The 17,291-nt window shown below is 36.5% G+C and overlaps 2 protein-coding genes across 2 annotated transcripts in view; one reads left to right on the plus strand and one right to left on the minus strand.

The window, feature by feature from the left end:
• Positions 1-2,089, plus strand: part of OLAH (oleoyl-ACP hydrolase) — a 57,039-nt gene extending 54,950 nt beyond the window's left edge. The window contains exons 7-8 of the mRNA XM_052001648.1: positions 325-404; positions 1,060-2,089. Coding sequence (XP_051857608.1) covers positions 325-404; positions 1,060-1,196 — 217 coding nt within the window. The 3' untranslated portion in view covers positions 1,197-2,089. The remainder of the gene's footprint in view (positions 1-324; positions 405-1,059) is intronic.
• Positions 2,090-3,334: 1,245 nt separating this feature from the next.
• Positions 3,335-16,999, minus strand: ACBD7 (acyl-CoA binding domain containing 7). Its single transcript, XM_052001478.1, has 4 exons — positions 16,884-16,999; positions 3,851-3,968; positions 3,675-3,737; positions 3,335-3,587 (listed from the first exon to the last, which is right to left on the minus strand). Exons 1-4 carry the CDS (start codon positions 16,893-16,895, stop codon positions 3,514-3,516), a joined length of 267 nt encoding a protein of 88 aa, XP_051857438.1. The 5' UTR covers positions 16,896-16,999; the 3' UTR covers positions 3,335-3,513.
• Between the last annotated feature and the right edge of the window lie 292 nt (positions 17,000-17,291).

The raw sequence follows: 17,291 nt of genomic DNA on the forward strand, positions 1-17,291 counted from the left end.
TGGAAGCAGCTCAAAACCAAGACCAAGGTGGATTCATAGTCAGTCACTAGGATGCTTTACAGTAGTACTACTTGAGTAGATCATGAATAGAAAATCATCTTCTGCCCGGTGAAAACATTTTCATTAAGTACTTAGCACAATGCCTGACACATAGTAGGTACTAAATGTTGATTGAATGATTGGTATTGCTTAATTTTTCAAGGATGAGGGGAATGAAGCAGGGGAGAAGAAAGGAGGTAACTTCTTCATCACTACTATAACAACAAAGAGATTATGAAATCTTGAATATTTAGGGAAAATTAAATGGTATTTTTCTATTCACAGCTTTGTCAAACCAGCAAAGACTCTTTCTTGTGATATTACATGTTTTTCTGGGACTGAAGAGAAAGCAAGTGAAACAGAAGGTGGAGTATTCTTTTTTTTTTTTTTATGAGGTAATTGGGATTAAGTGACTTGCTTAGGGTCACATAGCTAAGAAGTGTTAAGGGTCTGAAACTAGATTTAAACTCAGGTCCTCCTGAATTCAGGGTTGGTGCTCCATCTACTGTACCACCTAACTGCCCCAGATGAGGTATTATTCTTAATGGCTTCTTTTGTATTTAGCTAAATGTTACATGTTCATGGAGAGAAGTCAACCAGATCTTGTTCGGTTTAAATGGAGAGGGTCCAATATACATGCAAAATAAACTTATTGTATCAATAGGCCTTCAAGTAAAAGAAGAGACAAGATATAAGGAACAACAGATACCTCACAGAAGCGTGCCCTATGGGAAGAAATCTTTTGCTCCAATGGATCTATTAGTTCATTATGTGGATATTCCCTCCAATGACTAAGGTCATTGTGGCCCATGTGCTCCTGTCCAGACACTTGTGCATGTTCTCAAATAAATTTGCCCCATATTCTACCCACTGTCCTGAGGAATTGCATTCCCCTAACATTGAAAGGATACAGAAAAGCGCTCAGGCTGTCCAGAGAGATCTTAGGATAATAATATATGGGAGTAAAAAAATGCCTTTTGGGTATTGTTAAAAGTCTATATTGTTTTGTTTATTTTGTAGCCTGGAAGGACCTAACCAGTGGGAGTGTGGATAGTTACAAGCTTCCTGGAGATCACTTTTATCTCATTAAACCTTCTAATGAAACTTTCATCATAAACTACATGACCAAATGCCTTGAAGTGTCACATTTTTCCTAATGCTTGGAGTTTTAATTGTTGTTAGTAGATAAATTACATCATTTCCATGGTAATCTAAGGCAATCAAAGTAATTGTATATTTTTAGTGCATTCAAGTCTTATTTGTCAATAGACTGAATGCTATGCTTCCAAAAAAAATTTGTCAGGATAATTTGTTAAAACTAAACATCTTTCTTGTCATATGCCAAAAAAAAAAATCTTGGATCCTTTCAAACAAATAAGTAATATACTAGACAGTCGAATTATTTTGTTTCTCTTTATATTAGGATCATTTGAATGCTGTCATTTGTATGTTTATCCCAAATGATAAAACATGAGTGTACTTTTTCCATTATTTAGCCTATGGAAATAATGTTGAAGAAATGATTGAGATGAATTTATTCATGTTTCCATTAACACAAAAATTCACAAACCTTCTGTGATTTCATACTTCTGAGAAATTCTTGGTATGAGAATGTTCTCTACCAACAGATCAAAATAATTCATGTCTAAGGTCCAGGAACTTATTTGAGGGGCACAGTAATTAAGTGACTTGCCTATGATCACATAGCTAATGTCAGCGATGAAATGAAAACCCAGCTCTTCTTACCTGGAAGTTCAACACTCCCTATATGACACCAGAGTACTTTTTTTTAACCATTAATATATTTAGGGTCAGTTTTTTTATACCCTCTCTCCTTTTAGGTAAACTAGAACGGAGAAGAAAGAAAATATATTTACAATTAAGTGGATTATCAAAGTAGAATATAACCATTACAATACTGCTCAGCATAGAGCTTATAAAAAAAATTATCAAATTAAATTGAAATGTTGATTTACTTATTAGAGGAGGATTTTATAATAATCAAATCAGAATTTTTTTTTGTTTGAAAAGAATTGCTATTACATTTATTGGGGAAAAACTTACAACTAATAAAAATATAAATAAAACAAATCAGATTTTTATTATTTTTATTTCCATATCTATATTATATGATTTTGTTATAAAAGCCATAGAATTGTGTTTTGGCTCTGAATCTTAACGTGGTTTTGAGTTTTGGTGTTATGGGTTAAAATAAACAACAAATTATATGGAATTTCAAATATGTATTATCTCTTAACCCTTAAACTGATCTTGTTTGGAGAACTTTCCTCAGTAATAGGACCTAAGAAAAATAATTTACATTACCAACTGTGTCTTTTGCCCAATACTGGTTAAAATCAGTATATGCCATAATAATGAAAGACCTACAGTGCAATAGATTGCCATAGAGAAATTTCCATCCATGACACCTGTTAAGGGACAGGTCAATTCTCCAAGAGCCTCCACAGCTGTGGATCATAATATCTGATGGAGTTGCAAGGCAGCCTTTGCTGACAGAGGTGTTGTGGACTGGGCATGAGAGAAATTAGAGGCAGAGGAAAAAGGAGAGAGGTCAGAAAACACAATGGCCTCTCAGAGAGGTCAGAGAACAGCAACTGCCACTCAGTCTCCTTGTATCATCCTCTCACAAGAAGAGATCCATTCTGCAGATCTGGGTTGGATCTCCAGCAGCCATTGTCAGGTATTCTGTGTATTCTGACAGACGCCAAGTAGCATGAGTCTGGGGAAACCATGTAATAATTTTTTGTCCTCATTTACTCACTTAGAAAATTGAGCTTATTGGCTAATAAAATGATCCTATCTAGTTCTAAATTTATAATCCTGCATTCACCCCAAATTTTATCTTCTCTAGACTAAATGTACTCAATTCCTTCAAGAGATCCTCACATGTTATTGACTCAAGGCCCTTCGCCATCTGTGGTCATTTTAGGGACTCTTAACTTATAAACGCCCATTTGCAGAATTGATAAGATTTGAGTGTAGTGTAATATTATGGAACCATCACCTCTTTATTCTGAAAACTTTATTCTGAAAGTATCACCTCTTTCTTCCACTTGGAACCTTAACTTGCATTCCATCTGCTTTTTAATAGAAATGTTTTATTGTGAGTCATTTTTAGTGTAGAAGTCCCTGGTGGATTTACTTTAAAACAAGAATATATAAACAGAAGTGTCATGTTTTCAGACCAGGTAAGCATGAAACTATTTTCTCGTTTTTGTTCAGTCTTCACACTCACTAATTTTTTTTTTCTAAAAAAACAAAAACAATCCACAAATTTCTGTAGAGTTAAAGAAAGTAAAAATTTATTCAAGTTTCTTCTGCATATTATAGTTCACTATTTGAATTCATATTAAGGAGTGAGGTGAAACGTGGAATTAATAATATTACCTTTTCCCTTAAATATTAGTTTATTTTACGTCCTAGGAAAGTTTCATGATGAAAAAGAGCATTATTCTAGATCCCATATTTTTCTATCAGCTCTTTTGCTTTAGAAATATAGGCACTCATGGCATCTTCTTTTGACAGACCTGAAAAGGAAAGAAACAGATTGTGTTTGCTAATCTTCTGGCATAGCAAGCAAAAAGTATATGTTACCCAATTCAACAATTAAACACCTTTTTGGAGGTTCCATGCTTCCCATTTGGCTTTGCCCTTTAAATCGAGCATTCCTGGACACTCTGCCAAAAGAAACAGGTTTTTTATTAAATTTCACATTTTTATTAGATGGCATCATAAATGTTGTTCAAAATCCCAATTTGTTGCCCAATTACAAAATGTGTAGATATTGTACCGATGTCAATGTCTCCAACAATTGATTGTTTGTAGAGTCCATAAAGGTCTTTGAGTTCTTCATCATTTGGCCTTGTTTTTAGTTTCCTTACATCTTCAGCTGCATTATGAAAATCATTCTGAAAAGGGAAGGGGAAAAAAGTCACATTCATTGCCTCTAAGCAGAGCTTCATTTGTATGAGCCTATTGTAAAACAGATAAAAACAGACATAGGATTTAGGGAAAATGAATCCAAAGGCTTAACTGGCTCTCTGATTAAATTCTAAAGTATCTATCTTAAGGAAATATTCTGTCTAATTTCTACTTAATTAAATAATTACTTCTTTCTGCCTTGTAAAACCCCAAAGTGTAATATAAAGCATATTATTATTATCATTCCTTACATTCATAACAAAACACAGGGATGAATGATACTAAACCCCTCTGGAAACCTAATTTAAGGAATAATTCTTCCTTTCTTCAGCCCCTCTATTTTTATTCCACCCTCACTTTGGAGTTAAATGTCTTGCATTGCTCTCTATCACCTCAACAGCAAAATGCCTCAGAAGCTTTCTAGCTCTCCTTTCCGTATAGTCTCCTCCCATTAGAAAGTAAGCTTCTTGAAGGGAGATACTGACTTGTTGGTTATCTTTACATCCTCAGCACTTTGTACTGTGCATAAACATAACTGTGCACAGATCCTGGCACATAGTAAAAACTTACTAATGCACTTTCTAACTTTCTGCTTGATTCAGAAAGAACAATAGATTGGGAATTAAGAGAGACTTGGTCTTAAATCCTGACTCTAAAAGTAATTAATTGACTAATTATTTGCCTGAGGCATTTTGCTTTTCTGTGTCTTGTTTCCTCCTCTCTGAAAGAAGATGTTACTTTTGAAGTCTTATAAAAATGAAAGCTTCAATATTACTTACAATACAAAGTTCTTAGTAGGAAAGTAGTTTGTAAGGCTTAAAGTACATACAAGTGATAATGATGTTTATTAATCATCATAGTATAATTAGCTAGTTTATAATTTATTGTACTACATATAATATAATTATTGCCCAGATAATTTTTCCCTTTCTTATTTCTTTGCCAAAAGGAAATTAGATATCTCTTACATATTTGAGTTAGATCTGCATTATTCGTACAATATATTCTTTCACAAATGCAGGGATAGAATAAGATTATTTTCATTAGATTCATATTTATTTAGAACTGATTGCTCTAAGCCTTATCTTCTATGTCCTATTATCTCTTGAAAAGTAAACTCTGGTGCCTTCATTTGAAAGTTTGTTTTATTAAAAGAACACTGAGAAATTTTGAATTCTCTTTTTGGCTGTTTTAAAAATAAAAAACAAAAAAGGGAAGACCATTCAACACAAAGTTGTAGCACCTCAGTGTAATCAGCTATTATTTGTAAATAACAAGAATATGCTTGAACATCATTTTTTTCTATTTTTTAATAGTATTTTATTTTTCCAAATATATGTAAAGATAGTTTTTAACATTCATTTTTGTAAGCCTTTGTGTTTCAAATTTTTTCTCCCTTCCTCCCTCATTTCCCCACTCCCCAAGATAGCAGGCAATCTGCTATAGATTAAATATAGATAAACAAAAGCAATACTTTTAAACATATTTGACTACAAACTTTGACAAATGTTATAAGGAGAAAAATTATTATATCAAAATAGTAAAATTTCCAGTAATCAAATTAGTAAATATCTTCCTGTTAGCCTGCATTCCTAAAACCGTTCTCTTTAAGCGAATGAGTTAATTTTGATAAAAATTGAAATGTGAGACCTAAAAAAGAAAAGATATTATCTTTCCCTCAAGATATTCTAAAGAAAGAAATGGATCCATTTCTTAAATGTAGTTAACCTTAAAACTAGTGCACAGACTTTCAATAATCATCCACATATAAAGTTTTCAGGGGTTTTTTTTTATTATAAAAGCTTAATAAGTAAATGCCAAAATAGGAAGGCACCATCAGGGTCATTTAGTACAATCTCCATTCAATAAATCCCTCCTACATTATCTTTGAAAAATGTCTATGCTTGGTCATTCAAAAAGGAGGACTCATTATTTTATAACAATCCATCCCACTATTCCTATTCTAGTCCTACTGGATAACAATTTATGTAGGGGTGAGAGAGGAGACTTTCATAGTTGAGTGGAAGATTTTCCTAAAGTGGGGGAAGATTTTAGAAAGGAAATTAGCTAATAGGCTATTGCCATATTCCACATGTGAAGTGATAAGGGTCTACATCAGAGTGATGGCAGGAACAGAGGAAAGAAGGAGACATGATTTTTTTTTTTATAAATGCTGTTATTTTCCTTTAGTATTCCTTGCATGACACTATTTTCAAATACTTCAACAGTCTACTTACCAATCACCAGATGCCTTCTGTCCTTTACTTCATTACTAAATATAATTTTAAATTTAAAAGAATGTAGGAAGTAATTTTATGTCTGTTTCACAAATGTATAAGGAAAATTAAGAAATATATTTTTGTCAACTTTACAAAAAGTTTTCAAAAAATTACGAAGTCTACAAAGACTCTGACCTTGCAAGCAAAACTTGCTTTTATCTCAGGAAGATAAAAGAAAACATTTACAAGATGATACCAAAAAAAAGGAAAGGAAGGAAAGAAAACAGGAGAGAGAAAAAGAGTAATTTTTATGGGATAATTTCTGAGACCAAAAGAGGCTATTGAATTTGATAGTTTCAGTGTTGTGGGTTCCCCGGGATACATATACTCCAAATATATGTTCTTCCCTAGAGAGAACTTATTCTCATCATGTACACTACCATGTGCTTTGGTGAGAGAGTTTGATCAGGTATATGGATTGGATGTTATATAAATAGTATGTATTTGTTTTGCATTTTCAGTAAATGTTTCATTAATGTTGAGTATTGGTAGTTCATTATTTGTAGTAATACATAAGTAGGGGCTCATGATCTGTAGGGCTGACAAAAACAATCATCCACAAGTATTATCCCTAGGACCCTAAAGTAATAAGTATAATTGTCAATCCTTCCTTGGAGGAAACCCTAACTTGTCTCATAAATATAGGTGTTGTTTACCATGATAGAATATGTTTCTTGAAGACAGGAGCTGTTTCCATTTTGTCTTTGTATCCCAAGAGCCTAGCACAGTGTTTGGAACTTAATAATAGATCCTTTAATAAACTACTGTTGATTGTTAACAAAATGATTATTCAATGATGCCATTCTAAAATTTTTTCTTCTGTATTTTGTAGACATACTGGCCTCTCTAGCTAGGATCTTATTTGTTTTCCCACTTTAAAATATATATTCAAATACTAAAGATGAAAAGGTCTCCTGAGGCTTTTTTGATGACTGATTATTTTTTAGATCACATATTGAATGGTGGGCCAAATTACTTACTCTAATTAATTCTCCAGGTTTGCTTCTTTCCACAAGATGAATTCAAACACTTGATTTGTTTATTTTCACTAAGTAAATCTCTCACCCTAGTTTAGCCTGTTAGACATCCTTCAAATATTATACTTTTTTTAATTTAAATTTTATTTTATTTAATAATAACTTTGTATTGACAGAATCCATGCCAGGGTAATTTTTTACAACATTATCCCTTGCACTCACTTATGTTTCGATTTTTTTCCCCTCCCTCCCTCCACCCCACCCCAAGATGGCAAGCAGTCCTATAAATGTTAAATATGTTGCAGTATATTCTAGATACAATACAAATTTGCAGAACCAAACAGTTCTCCTGTTGCACAGGGAGAATTGGATTCAGAAGGTAAAAATAACTCAGGAAGAAAATCAAAAATGCAAATAGTTCACATTCATTTCCCAGTGTTCCTTCTTTGGATGTAGCTGCTTCTGTCCATCATTTATCCACTGAAACTCAGTTAGGTCTCTCAAATATTATACTTGCTTTTTTTCTCTAACTGAGATGTGGAGATGATCTAACAAGTCACGCCTAGAAAGGCAACAGTGACAGGCCTGGTAATAAACCATATATCTATTGTCACAAAATCATAGAAACTTACAGATGACTGGTCATGTAGGCCAACTTACTTTTCTTTATAACCTATTCCCAACAAATGGTCATCTAGCCTTTACTTCAATTTCTCTAGTGAGAAAGAAACAACAATCTTCTGAATCAACCAATTTTGCTTTTGGATATTATCTGCAAGAAATATAAAGGACTTCTTTATAAGACACCTAAATTGGCCTATCTGCAACTTCTATCTCTCATTCTTACCAAGAAAAATAAGTTTACTGATTATAATAATAACAATAATATTAATAATACTATGTATAATGTGCTTTAAGATTTGCAAAATATTTTCAAAGAATGATGAAAAAAGCATTTATTAAGCACATACTATATACAAAGAACCACCCTTGGAGGTAGGTGTATTTTTTTTCTCCACTTAGCAAATAAGGAAATTAAGGAGTTAGATGATATACCCAGAGTCAAGCAGCTAGTAAGTATTTGAGGAAAGATTTGCACTCTGGTCTTTCTTACTAGGCCCAGAACTCTGTGTATCATACCAAATACCCTCAAATCTTTTCTTCGTCAACCTAAACTTTCCCCATTTCTTCCAACCAATTCTTGCACAGCATGATAAAATAAATAAAATTTAAAACCCAAGCAAAATCAAATAGAATTTAAACACAGCATGACCCGTACCCCAAACTAGAATCAAACCTTTACACCAGCATGGCAACTCATCATTTCCAAGGATTACCCACACTAAAGTTAGAGAAGCTATTTTAGAGCCTGTTCTAACCTGTACCAAAGACCTACTGGTCTATCCCAAGGATGCTGAAGACCCCCCTACATACAATACTAAACAAAAAGTTTTGAGTGAATATTGACTACTTGCTGTATCTTTTGTACACCCTTGAGTCTGGTGACTGGCTCAGAAGAAATGAATTAAATAAGAAATGTAATTGTGAGCAAATTAATGGCACCTTTAATCTTTATTTTTCCAGGAAGCCCTTTATGAGCTAATATTTACCCTCTATGAGAAGAACATTTGAAGTCCAGACAAAACCATGAGAATGTATATAACAAATTTACAAAATCAGCATGGGATAAGTCAGACTTCCTCCCAATTTCTTATCTTTCTTCTTTGCTCAGTCAGTAGATTGTAATGCTCAACAGTACTATAGAATAGGTCTTTAAAAAGGTAACAATTTGCTGCCTCCTTAGAACTCCCCCCCCCAAAAAAAAACCAGGGGGAACTGTTTAAACATCACTGATACATTTAAAAGATGGGTCTTTTGCTACAAAAAAAAAAAAAAAAAAAAAAAAAAAAGGAAGAAGCTGGGAAGCCATCTTTATTGCTGTCTCCCCAGTCCCTGTCCCCAGCTAAAACATTATTTAAATGAAAACAAAAATCACATGTGGGCAACTATCCCCACCATTCAAATGGATAATATTAAATAATTCTTCTTTCAACTACTTTGAAGTGGGATATATTTTATAGCTAACTTATTCTAAGAAGCCCATCAAATCACAGCTCAACTGGACCCATTCGCCACAATTTCCTCATTTTTGAAATGAGAGTAATAACCTCCCATAGCCACTGTATGGACAAAATGAGACTATATGTATAAAGCTGCTTTGCAAGTCTTACAGTCTTACACAAACATTATTGTCATAATTATTACTCAAAATCAGTTATTCTACAGGATCATACTGAGATTTTTTTTTAATGACTAACAGCGTTAATTGCCCATGATACTTACTTTTTAGAATATGTCAGACCAAAATTGCATTTCCTGTTCCATGATGCAGAACTCAGGATTTTATCCAACTATTTATCCAAAATGTGTAAGCGAAGATTCATAAGATCATTGAGTTAGAATGAGAAAGGACTTTGGAAGAGAATGTTGATTTAAATTTACATAGTGCATTAAGATTTGCAAAGCTCTTTACAAGTATTATCTCATTTTATTCTTATAACAACACTGTGTGCTATAATTATCTTATTTTAGAACTGATGAAAATGTGGCTGACAAAGATTAAAGACTTAACCAGGTTAACAAAGATAGTAAATTTCTGAGAACATATTTGAACTCGTCTTTGAACTCATGTCTCCCTAACTCCAAGCCCAGCTTTTTCTATACTGTGCCACTGGCATAGGAAGGCACTGAATTCAACCTCTTCATTTTATACATGGGGAAACTGAAGCACTAAAGTCAAGTGATTTGCCCAGAATCACACAGCTAGTTAAGTGTTTAAATTAAGGTTTGATTTCAGGCCATCCTGATTCCCAAGTCCAGAGCCTCAATTATTGCCTTACCTCACCACTAGCTCATTTTTAAGGAAAATAGTGATTCTATCTGCAAGTACATTTTATGGCCTGGGTCTGAGGCAGCCCTTATCTAAGCAAAAATTACAAGTTAGCTTCTTCATTCTTCACAAAAATTTTGTCTCTCATACTTTTAGGATTAAGAGAATATAGGATACTTTTTCTTTTCTTTTTTTTTTTCTGGTGAGAGAATTGGGGTTAAGTTGACTTGCCCAGAGTCACACAGCCAGGAAGTGTGAAGTGTCTGAAGCTATATTTGAACTCATCTCCTCGTGACTTTAGGCTACTTTTTCAATAACAACTCAATATCTGAATGTATCCCCATTTCACAGATGAGGAAATTGAGACTAAGAAAATTTAAGGGTTTTCTAGATATAAACTGCTGGAATCTGACCTTGAATAAAATCCTCTCTCTCTAAGAAAAGTATTCATGTTTTGTCGTTATTAATATTAGGAACTCTGATTTCATTTGGACAGTGACCTCTACATGAGGAAACTACTAGGCTTCTTTTATCCATTGTTTATGCTCTCTTCTGGATCCTAGTGGAATAAGTCTTTCTGCTTCCCTAGTTTCCCTCTTCAAATAGTTAAAAACAAACAAACAAAAAATCATTATCTTTGCCTTCTTTGTCTTTCTTCAGGCTAAACATTCACAGTTTCTGTAAAAAGATAATTTTATGACCGCCATCTTGGTCCTGTGCTTAGTGTGGTGATCATCCTTGAATACAATACATCAGATATGTTTACTGACTAAGAAGGGCCATCTCCAGTTGTCTTGATCTATATCTTGCTACTAGACTTAGATGGTTCCAGAGGAGAAAATGAATCTGATGATTTTGTATAGCCCTTTCTCACTTCAATCCAATTTACTTGCATGTTCATGGCATCACCTCCCTGATAGACCATGAGGTCCTCTTCCAGAAAGAAGGACAAACAACAACAGCAGTAACAGCCATCTGGGCTTTTTAGTGCATTTTTTAAAAAAGAGACTATCTCTCTATCTCTCCCAGAGATTTTTTGTAGCCATTCACAGCCTGATCCCCCAAATGATCAATATAATTGACATAGACCAGCCAATTTTGGCTCTCCCTAGGCAACCTAATGACCTGCCTTTAATTCCATTGCAGCCAGAATTCTCTATCTCAAGTGACTAACCAACTCCAGTCTCCCCAGTTGCAGAGAATATAGATATGTGTCACCATACCCGGTCAATTGAGTGCATCTCAGAGAGTTCAGCTATGAATTGCTTGGTGGCGATCTAATTCTTGCCAAAGGCTTGAATGAGAATTTTAATATTTGAAAGAGACCATTTAATAAACACATCATTCATTTATTTAAATCCCTAGAACTTTATTCTCTAACAACATCAGAAATAAATGACTTTAGAACAGGTTACCTTAGTACCTGATAGAAATAACTTCACTGATATTCTGTATTATGTTCCATAAAAAGTGAAGTGCTTCTTCAGAATATTGTTACCAGAAGATGTAAGAAACATTTTTAGATCTTCTGTAGAACTGTGGTTGAAAGAAATTATATAACTTAATGCCTCTATATAAGAATATTCTTCTTTGAATCTAGTTCCAAGAAAAAGTTTAACTCTGATAAAAGAAAACATACACAATCATAGATGATTATCTATAATCAAGAATAATAAAATACAACAATTTCTCATATTTAAATAAACTACCAGAAAAGTTAAATCTAAATTCAGCACTCAATTGTAATCAACTCATTCTAAGTCCAAGAAAAATACTTTTTGATTGTTTTTATATTAATTCTAAAAGTCTTTTTTGTGAATTGTATAATGTCGTATGTAGCAACAACAATACTGTATGGTATAATATATGGTAATAAATTATCATACAGTGAATATGGTTATTCAATCTATCAATTGTTCCTTTTTTTACCTTTCCTCTTCTTCATCTTTTTTTATGCCTGTTTTTGTGTCCACAGATCTCTCTCAACTAATGGGAAAGTGGCACTCTAAAATTAGACAGTTTGTAATTTATCAAGTTTGTGTTTCAAAAGTTCAGGACCCCAGCCAGATTTTCCAAGTGAATTACATAGTAAGAAAGGCTTATAATTGCCCATTCGATGTGTAATATAACAAAAATGTTAAAGGTCATATATCGTACTAGGGTTACCACCCGAATAAATGGAGAAAATAGGTTCGTATCCTAACAAAAACCACATATCCTTAAAATGTTGAAACACGAATAACTAAAACAGTACTACTTTATGAGTTTTAATGTCTTGTGAGGGACAGGCTAGGAAATCATATTTCAATTTTCATTGTTTCTATAGGGACTCAACACATCAGAAACATATCCCTCCAAGAATTAGCTATAGTCAAGGGAGAGCTTGGCTGCCTGCAAGAAAGGAGAAAATCTCCCTTCCCAACTACTGTAACAACCATGAGCTACCTGGGGAATAACGTACTTCTGTATTGTGATGGGAGGAGAATCCAGATATTTCAAAGAGTCATAATTGTGTTGGTACAAGTACACCTGTCATCAAGGCGAATTCCAAGCCCCTGATCTTCAAAATTGCCATGACCAAAAATTCCTCTCAAAAGCTGCGAAATAAAGTTGGAAAGAATATCCAGAGGAAGGGGACAAGAGCAATGAAAGGCTTTGGGATCATTTCATCTGAAGCTATACTGAAGGAACTGAGAAGAAAAGGTTTAGGGGGATATGGCAGTTAACTTCAAGGACACCATTTGAAAGGCTGTCATGTGAAAAAGATGTTTGACTTAACCTTGTTGGCTACAGAAAAAGGAACTAAGAGCAATCCATAAGGAATATTGCCTAACATTTTGAGCTATCCAAAAGTAGAATGGACTCACGGAGTAGTAAGCCACCTCCTTGGAGGTTTTCAAAGGAAATTCTTGTCAGGTATATTGAAAAGGAGTCTTATTTTGATATGTCAAAATTGTTGCCCTCTAAAAGTTCTTCCAAAAGTATAAAGTAAAAAGTGCTCAGCATAAAACAAAAGAAAATCTATAAGGAAGCAAAGAAAAGATGGACAGTTCTGAATACAATGTATTCTATTATTATATATACTTTCTTGAAATGGAAATTCATTGTTACATATTTTATATCTACTCTTATATTTTGCTATACTAATGACATTTTTATCTTTTTTCCATCTTTTTGTTCTTTTTCTACTTTCTTCCTCCACCCTATTTTGTATTTAAGAAGTTTTAAATAAATAAAATGCTTTTTCTTTAAAAAAGCTCTTCCACCTAAGACCCTGAGGGTGGAATCTAGCAGCTTCCAAGGCAGTTGTGAGGCTGAAAGGAGATAAGAAAAACTTACCCAGTTTCTGCTGGAGCATACCAATGAATAAATTGTGCTTATGCTGCCAATTTTGTTTTTCAGCTAACAATCTGTTACTGTTTGCCTGAATTCCTATGTCCTCTGGGATGTTTGCTGTCATTTTCTATGTTGATTTTACAATTATATGATAACTGGCAGGAAGAGGTTAAAAACATTCATCTCTTCCCCCTGTCAAGGGTTGCTTTTACAGTTTCCATGGGATAATTCAGGTTTTTTGGAATTCTCTTTATGTCAAACAAAGAGATACTGTGTTAAGAGTTAGTCCACATCTTCACATATAAGTTATTCTAAAGAGCAAATTATAGAAATAAACTAACTGAAGGAACAATTCATCTTCTTCAGTTCTCACTAAGTGATCATATTCACCTTGGCATTAATTAGCACAAAATCAACAAATTAGTTACCCTGCAATTATGTTGATAATAAGCTAGAAGTGGAGAGTAAGGTTTCAATGGAAATTGCTTAACCAAAATCAACTCCATAAGGAGACTTTTTAAATGTTATGTTCATTCATAAAATTTAAATGGCTCATTAAAGGTAAAAAACAGTGTGATAGAGGCACCTGAGGATAATGGAAAGATAAATGAATTTGGAATCAGAGGACCAAGCCTTAATTTTGGCTGTTACTGTTTATATTATTGCCTTCTCCCTGATGCTCAATTTTCAAAGTAGCTTCTTAGTTCAAATTATCTTTTTTCCCCTCAATTGTATTTTATTCTTCCTATTACACATAAAAATAGTTTTCAACAGTCATTTTTGTAAGATTTTGAATTCCAGACTCCCCCCCATTACTTTCCCTCCTTTCCCAAGACAGCAAGCAATCTGTTATACATGCACAATCGAATTATTTCTAAGCCACCTTCTTTCTAGCTCAAAAGTCCTATGATCCCAGGCACCAATCTGTGTGTGTACATTTCTTTTCTGTAATGCTAAATAATCTTTGATACTCTATTGTAAAAATAATCAAAATAAATAGAATTATGATCAATTTTCAAATAGAATCCAAATTGGCCTCCTAAAAAAGGTAGAGATTGCTGTAAAAGACACTTATTCAGACATTAGCGGGGACATTTTCTGCAAGGTTTGGGAGACAGTAAGTGTATGCAGACCAGGAAAGGAATGATGAAAACAATTACATAAATCTCAGAGAGAAAGTAATTTGCTTGGCATTGCTTTTTCCCAAAAACACTTATTCCTTTGTTTTCTGCTGGCCCTGACAGCACCATAATGGGGGAGGGGGAAATGGGAAGGCACAAGAGTTCCATGGCCAACTTAAAACAACCAGTCAAACAAGAGCAAAGTTAAAAGCATCTCTTCATGAGTGCAGAGGCTTTTCTCTTCCTCCTTCCCTCTCCTGTCCCTCTCCCCCTCTTTCTGTCCTCCAATCTCTGCTTTGTCTATCTTTCCCCCTGATCCTTCCCCTCTGTCTCTGTCTCTCTCTGTGTCTCTGTCTGCTTTTCTATCTGTCATTGTGTCCGAGTCTTTTTCTCTCTGCATGTCTAACTTTCTCTCTGCATGTCTCTGTGTTTCTCTCTCTTCTCTCTTCTCTCTCTCCTCTCTCTCTCCTCTCTCTCTCTCTCTCCTCTCTCTCTCTCTCTCTCTCTCTCTCTCTCTCCTCTCTCTCTCTCTCTCTCTCTCCTCTCTCTCTCTCTCCTCTCTCTCTCTCTCTCTCTCTCTCTCTCTCTCTCTCCTCTCCTCTCTCTCTCTCTCCTCTCTCTCTCTCTCTCTCTCCTCTCTCCTCTCTCTCTCTCTCTCTCTCTTCTCTCTCTCTCTCTCCTCTCTCTTCTTTCTCTCTCTCTCTCCTCTCTCTTCTTTCTCTCTCTCTCTCTCTCTCTCTCCTCCTCTCTCTCTCTCTCTCTCTCTCTCTCTCCTCTCCTCTCTCTTCTCTCTCTCTCCTCTCTCTCTCTCTCTCCCTCACTCTCCTCTCTCTTCTCTCTCTCTCTCTCTCTCTCTCTCTCTCTCTCTCTCTCTCTCTCTCTCTCTCTCTTCTCTCTCTCCTCTCTCTCTCTGTCTCTCTCTCCTCTCTCTCTCTTCTCTCTCTTCTCTTCTCTCTCTTCTCTCTCTCTCTTCTCTCTCTCTCTCTCTCTCTCTCTTCTCTCTCTCTCTCTCTCTTCTCTCTCTTCTCTCCTCTCTCTTCTCTCTCTCTCTCTCTCTCTCTTCTCTCTTCTCTCTCTTCTTCTCTCTCTCTCTCTTGTCTCTCCTCTCTCTCTCTCCTCTCTCTCTCTTCTTCTCTCTCTCTCTCTCTCTCCTCTCTCTCTCTCTCTCTCTCTCTCTCTCTCTCTCTCTCTCTCTCTCTTCTCTCCTCTCTCTCTCTCTTCTCTCTCCTCTCTCTCTCTCTTCTCTCTCTTCTCTCTCTCTTCTCTCTCTTCTCTCTCTCTCTCCTCTCTCCTCTCTCTCTTCTCTCTCTCTCTCTCTCTCTCTCTCTCTCTCCTCTCCTCTCCTCTCTCTCTCTCTCTTCTCTCCTCTCTCTCCTCTCTCCTCTCTCTTCTCTCTCGTCTCTCCCTCTCTTCTCTCTCGTCTCTCTCTCTCTTCTCTCTCTCTCTCTCTCTCTCTCTTCTCTCTCCTCTCTCTCTCTGTCTTCTCTCTCTCTCTCTCTCTCTCTTTTGCTCTCTCTCTCCTCTCTCTCTCTCTTTCTCTTTTGCTCTCTCTCTCTCTCCCCCCTCTCTTGCCCTCTCTCTCTCTCTTCTCTTTTGCTCTCTCTCTCTCTCTCTCTCTCTCTCTCTCTTCTCTCTCTCCCTCCCTCCTCTCTCTTACGCTCTCTCTCACCTTCTGTGTGTGTCTGCCTCTCTCTGTGTATGTCTCTCTTTATTTCTCTGTCTCTCTTTCTCTGTCTCTGTGTGTGTCTCCTTCTCCCTCTCCTTTCCTCCTCCCCCCATCCCTCCAAGCTTAGTCTCAGCAGAGAGGAATTAAAGCCCTCCTCATCCCTTCTGGTCTCCCTTGGGAAAGCTACACATAAATGCCTTTCAAATGTCCTTTAGATGAATTGAAATTAGAGACTAAAGACCCTTCCTCCCCTCGTCCCCCACCTCCGAAGCCCCCAGTTGGCAGTAGGGAGCTGCAGCCCACCCCTTTAAAGATCTGTGGACTTTGGCTGGCCCCGCTCCTGCCAGTGAGCCGATGGGCTCCGCTTGCTGCCTGATGAGTATTCCGGACATTTTGGGCATCCCGGACACCCCGCTCGTGGAACAAGGCTGGGGCCTGGGCCAGGCGAGGTCAAGGCCTCTGAAGCTCCAGAGCCCACGGTTCAGACTGGCGATCCCGACCTGGGAGGGGCTATATCCTGCCAAACCCCCCCCCTTTCCCCTCCCCCCCCCCCCACTTTTCCTTCCCCAGGGATTGTAGCGGACGCGCGTCCGAAGAGGGCCCTGACCTCATCCCTGGAGGCCGGAGTTTTACCTGCAGAGACATGACTGCGGCGCTGCTCCTCTAAGTCCCGACTTCGGCTCCAGCTGAGGCAGCTGCTTCCGCGGTCCTGGATGGACAGTTCTTTTCCATCCCGGGGCATCCCGGCCCCTTCTTAAAGCCCCGCGGCCAGCCCCGAGGCTGCGATTGGCCCGGAGGCTTGTGACTAGGTGCCCGAGGGAGCTGATTGACATCAGTACCCGCCACCCCCACCTGTTAGGGGCAGGGGAGCCGCTGTTGACTCCGCTACCTTGCGGGTCTCCTGGGGCCAGGGCTGGGAGGAGAAGGAACCTCTGGCTGCCAGCTGTGCCAGTGGCAACAACAGAATTGTTATAGGGACGGCGGGGGAGAAGCTCAGTGAGTCGGTGAATAGCGCTAATCTTGGCTTCCATCCTCTGACTT

Source organism: Antechinus flavipes, chromosome 5, assembly GCF_016432865.1.
Source record: "Antechinus flavipes isolate AdamAnt ecotype Samford, QLD, Australia chromosome 5, AdamAnt_v2, whole genome shotgun sequence".
NCBI lineage: Eukaryota > Metazoa > Chordata > Mammalia > Dasyuromorphia > Dasyuridae > Antechinus > Antechinus flavipes.

Excerpts from the sequence above, each read along its gene's own strand:
- ACBD7 (XM_052001478.1), bottom strand. Across the intron at positions 3,738-3,850 it reads TGTTGGAGACATTGACATCG|AGTGTCCAGGAATGCTCGAT; the intron begins GTACAATATCTA and ends TTCTTTTGGCAG. Across the intron at positions 3,588-3,674 it reads AGCATGGAACCTCCAAAAAG|GTCTGTCAAAAGAAGATGCC; the intron begins GTGTTTAATTGT and ends TTTCCTTTTCAG.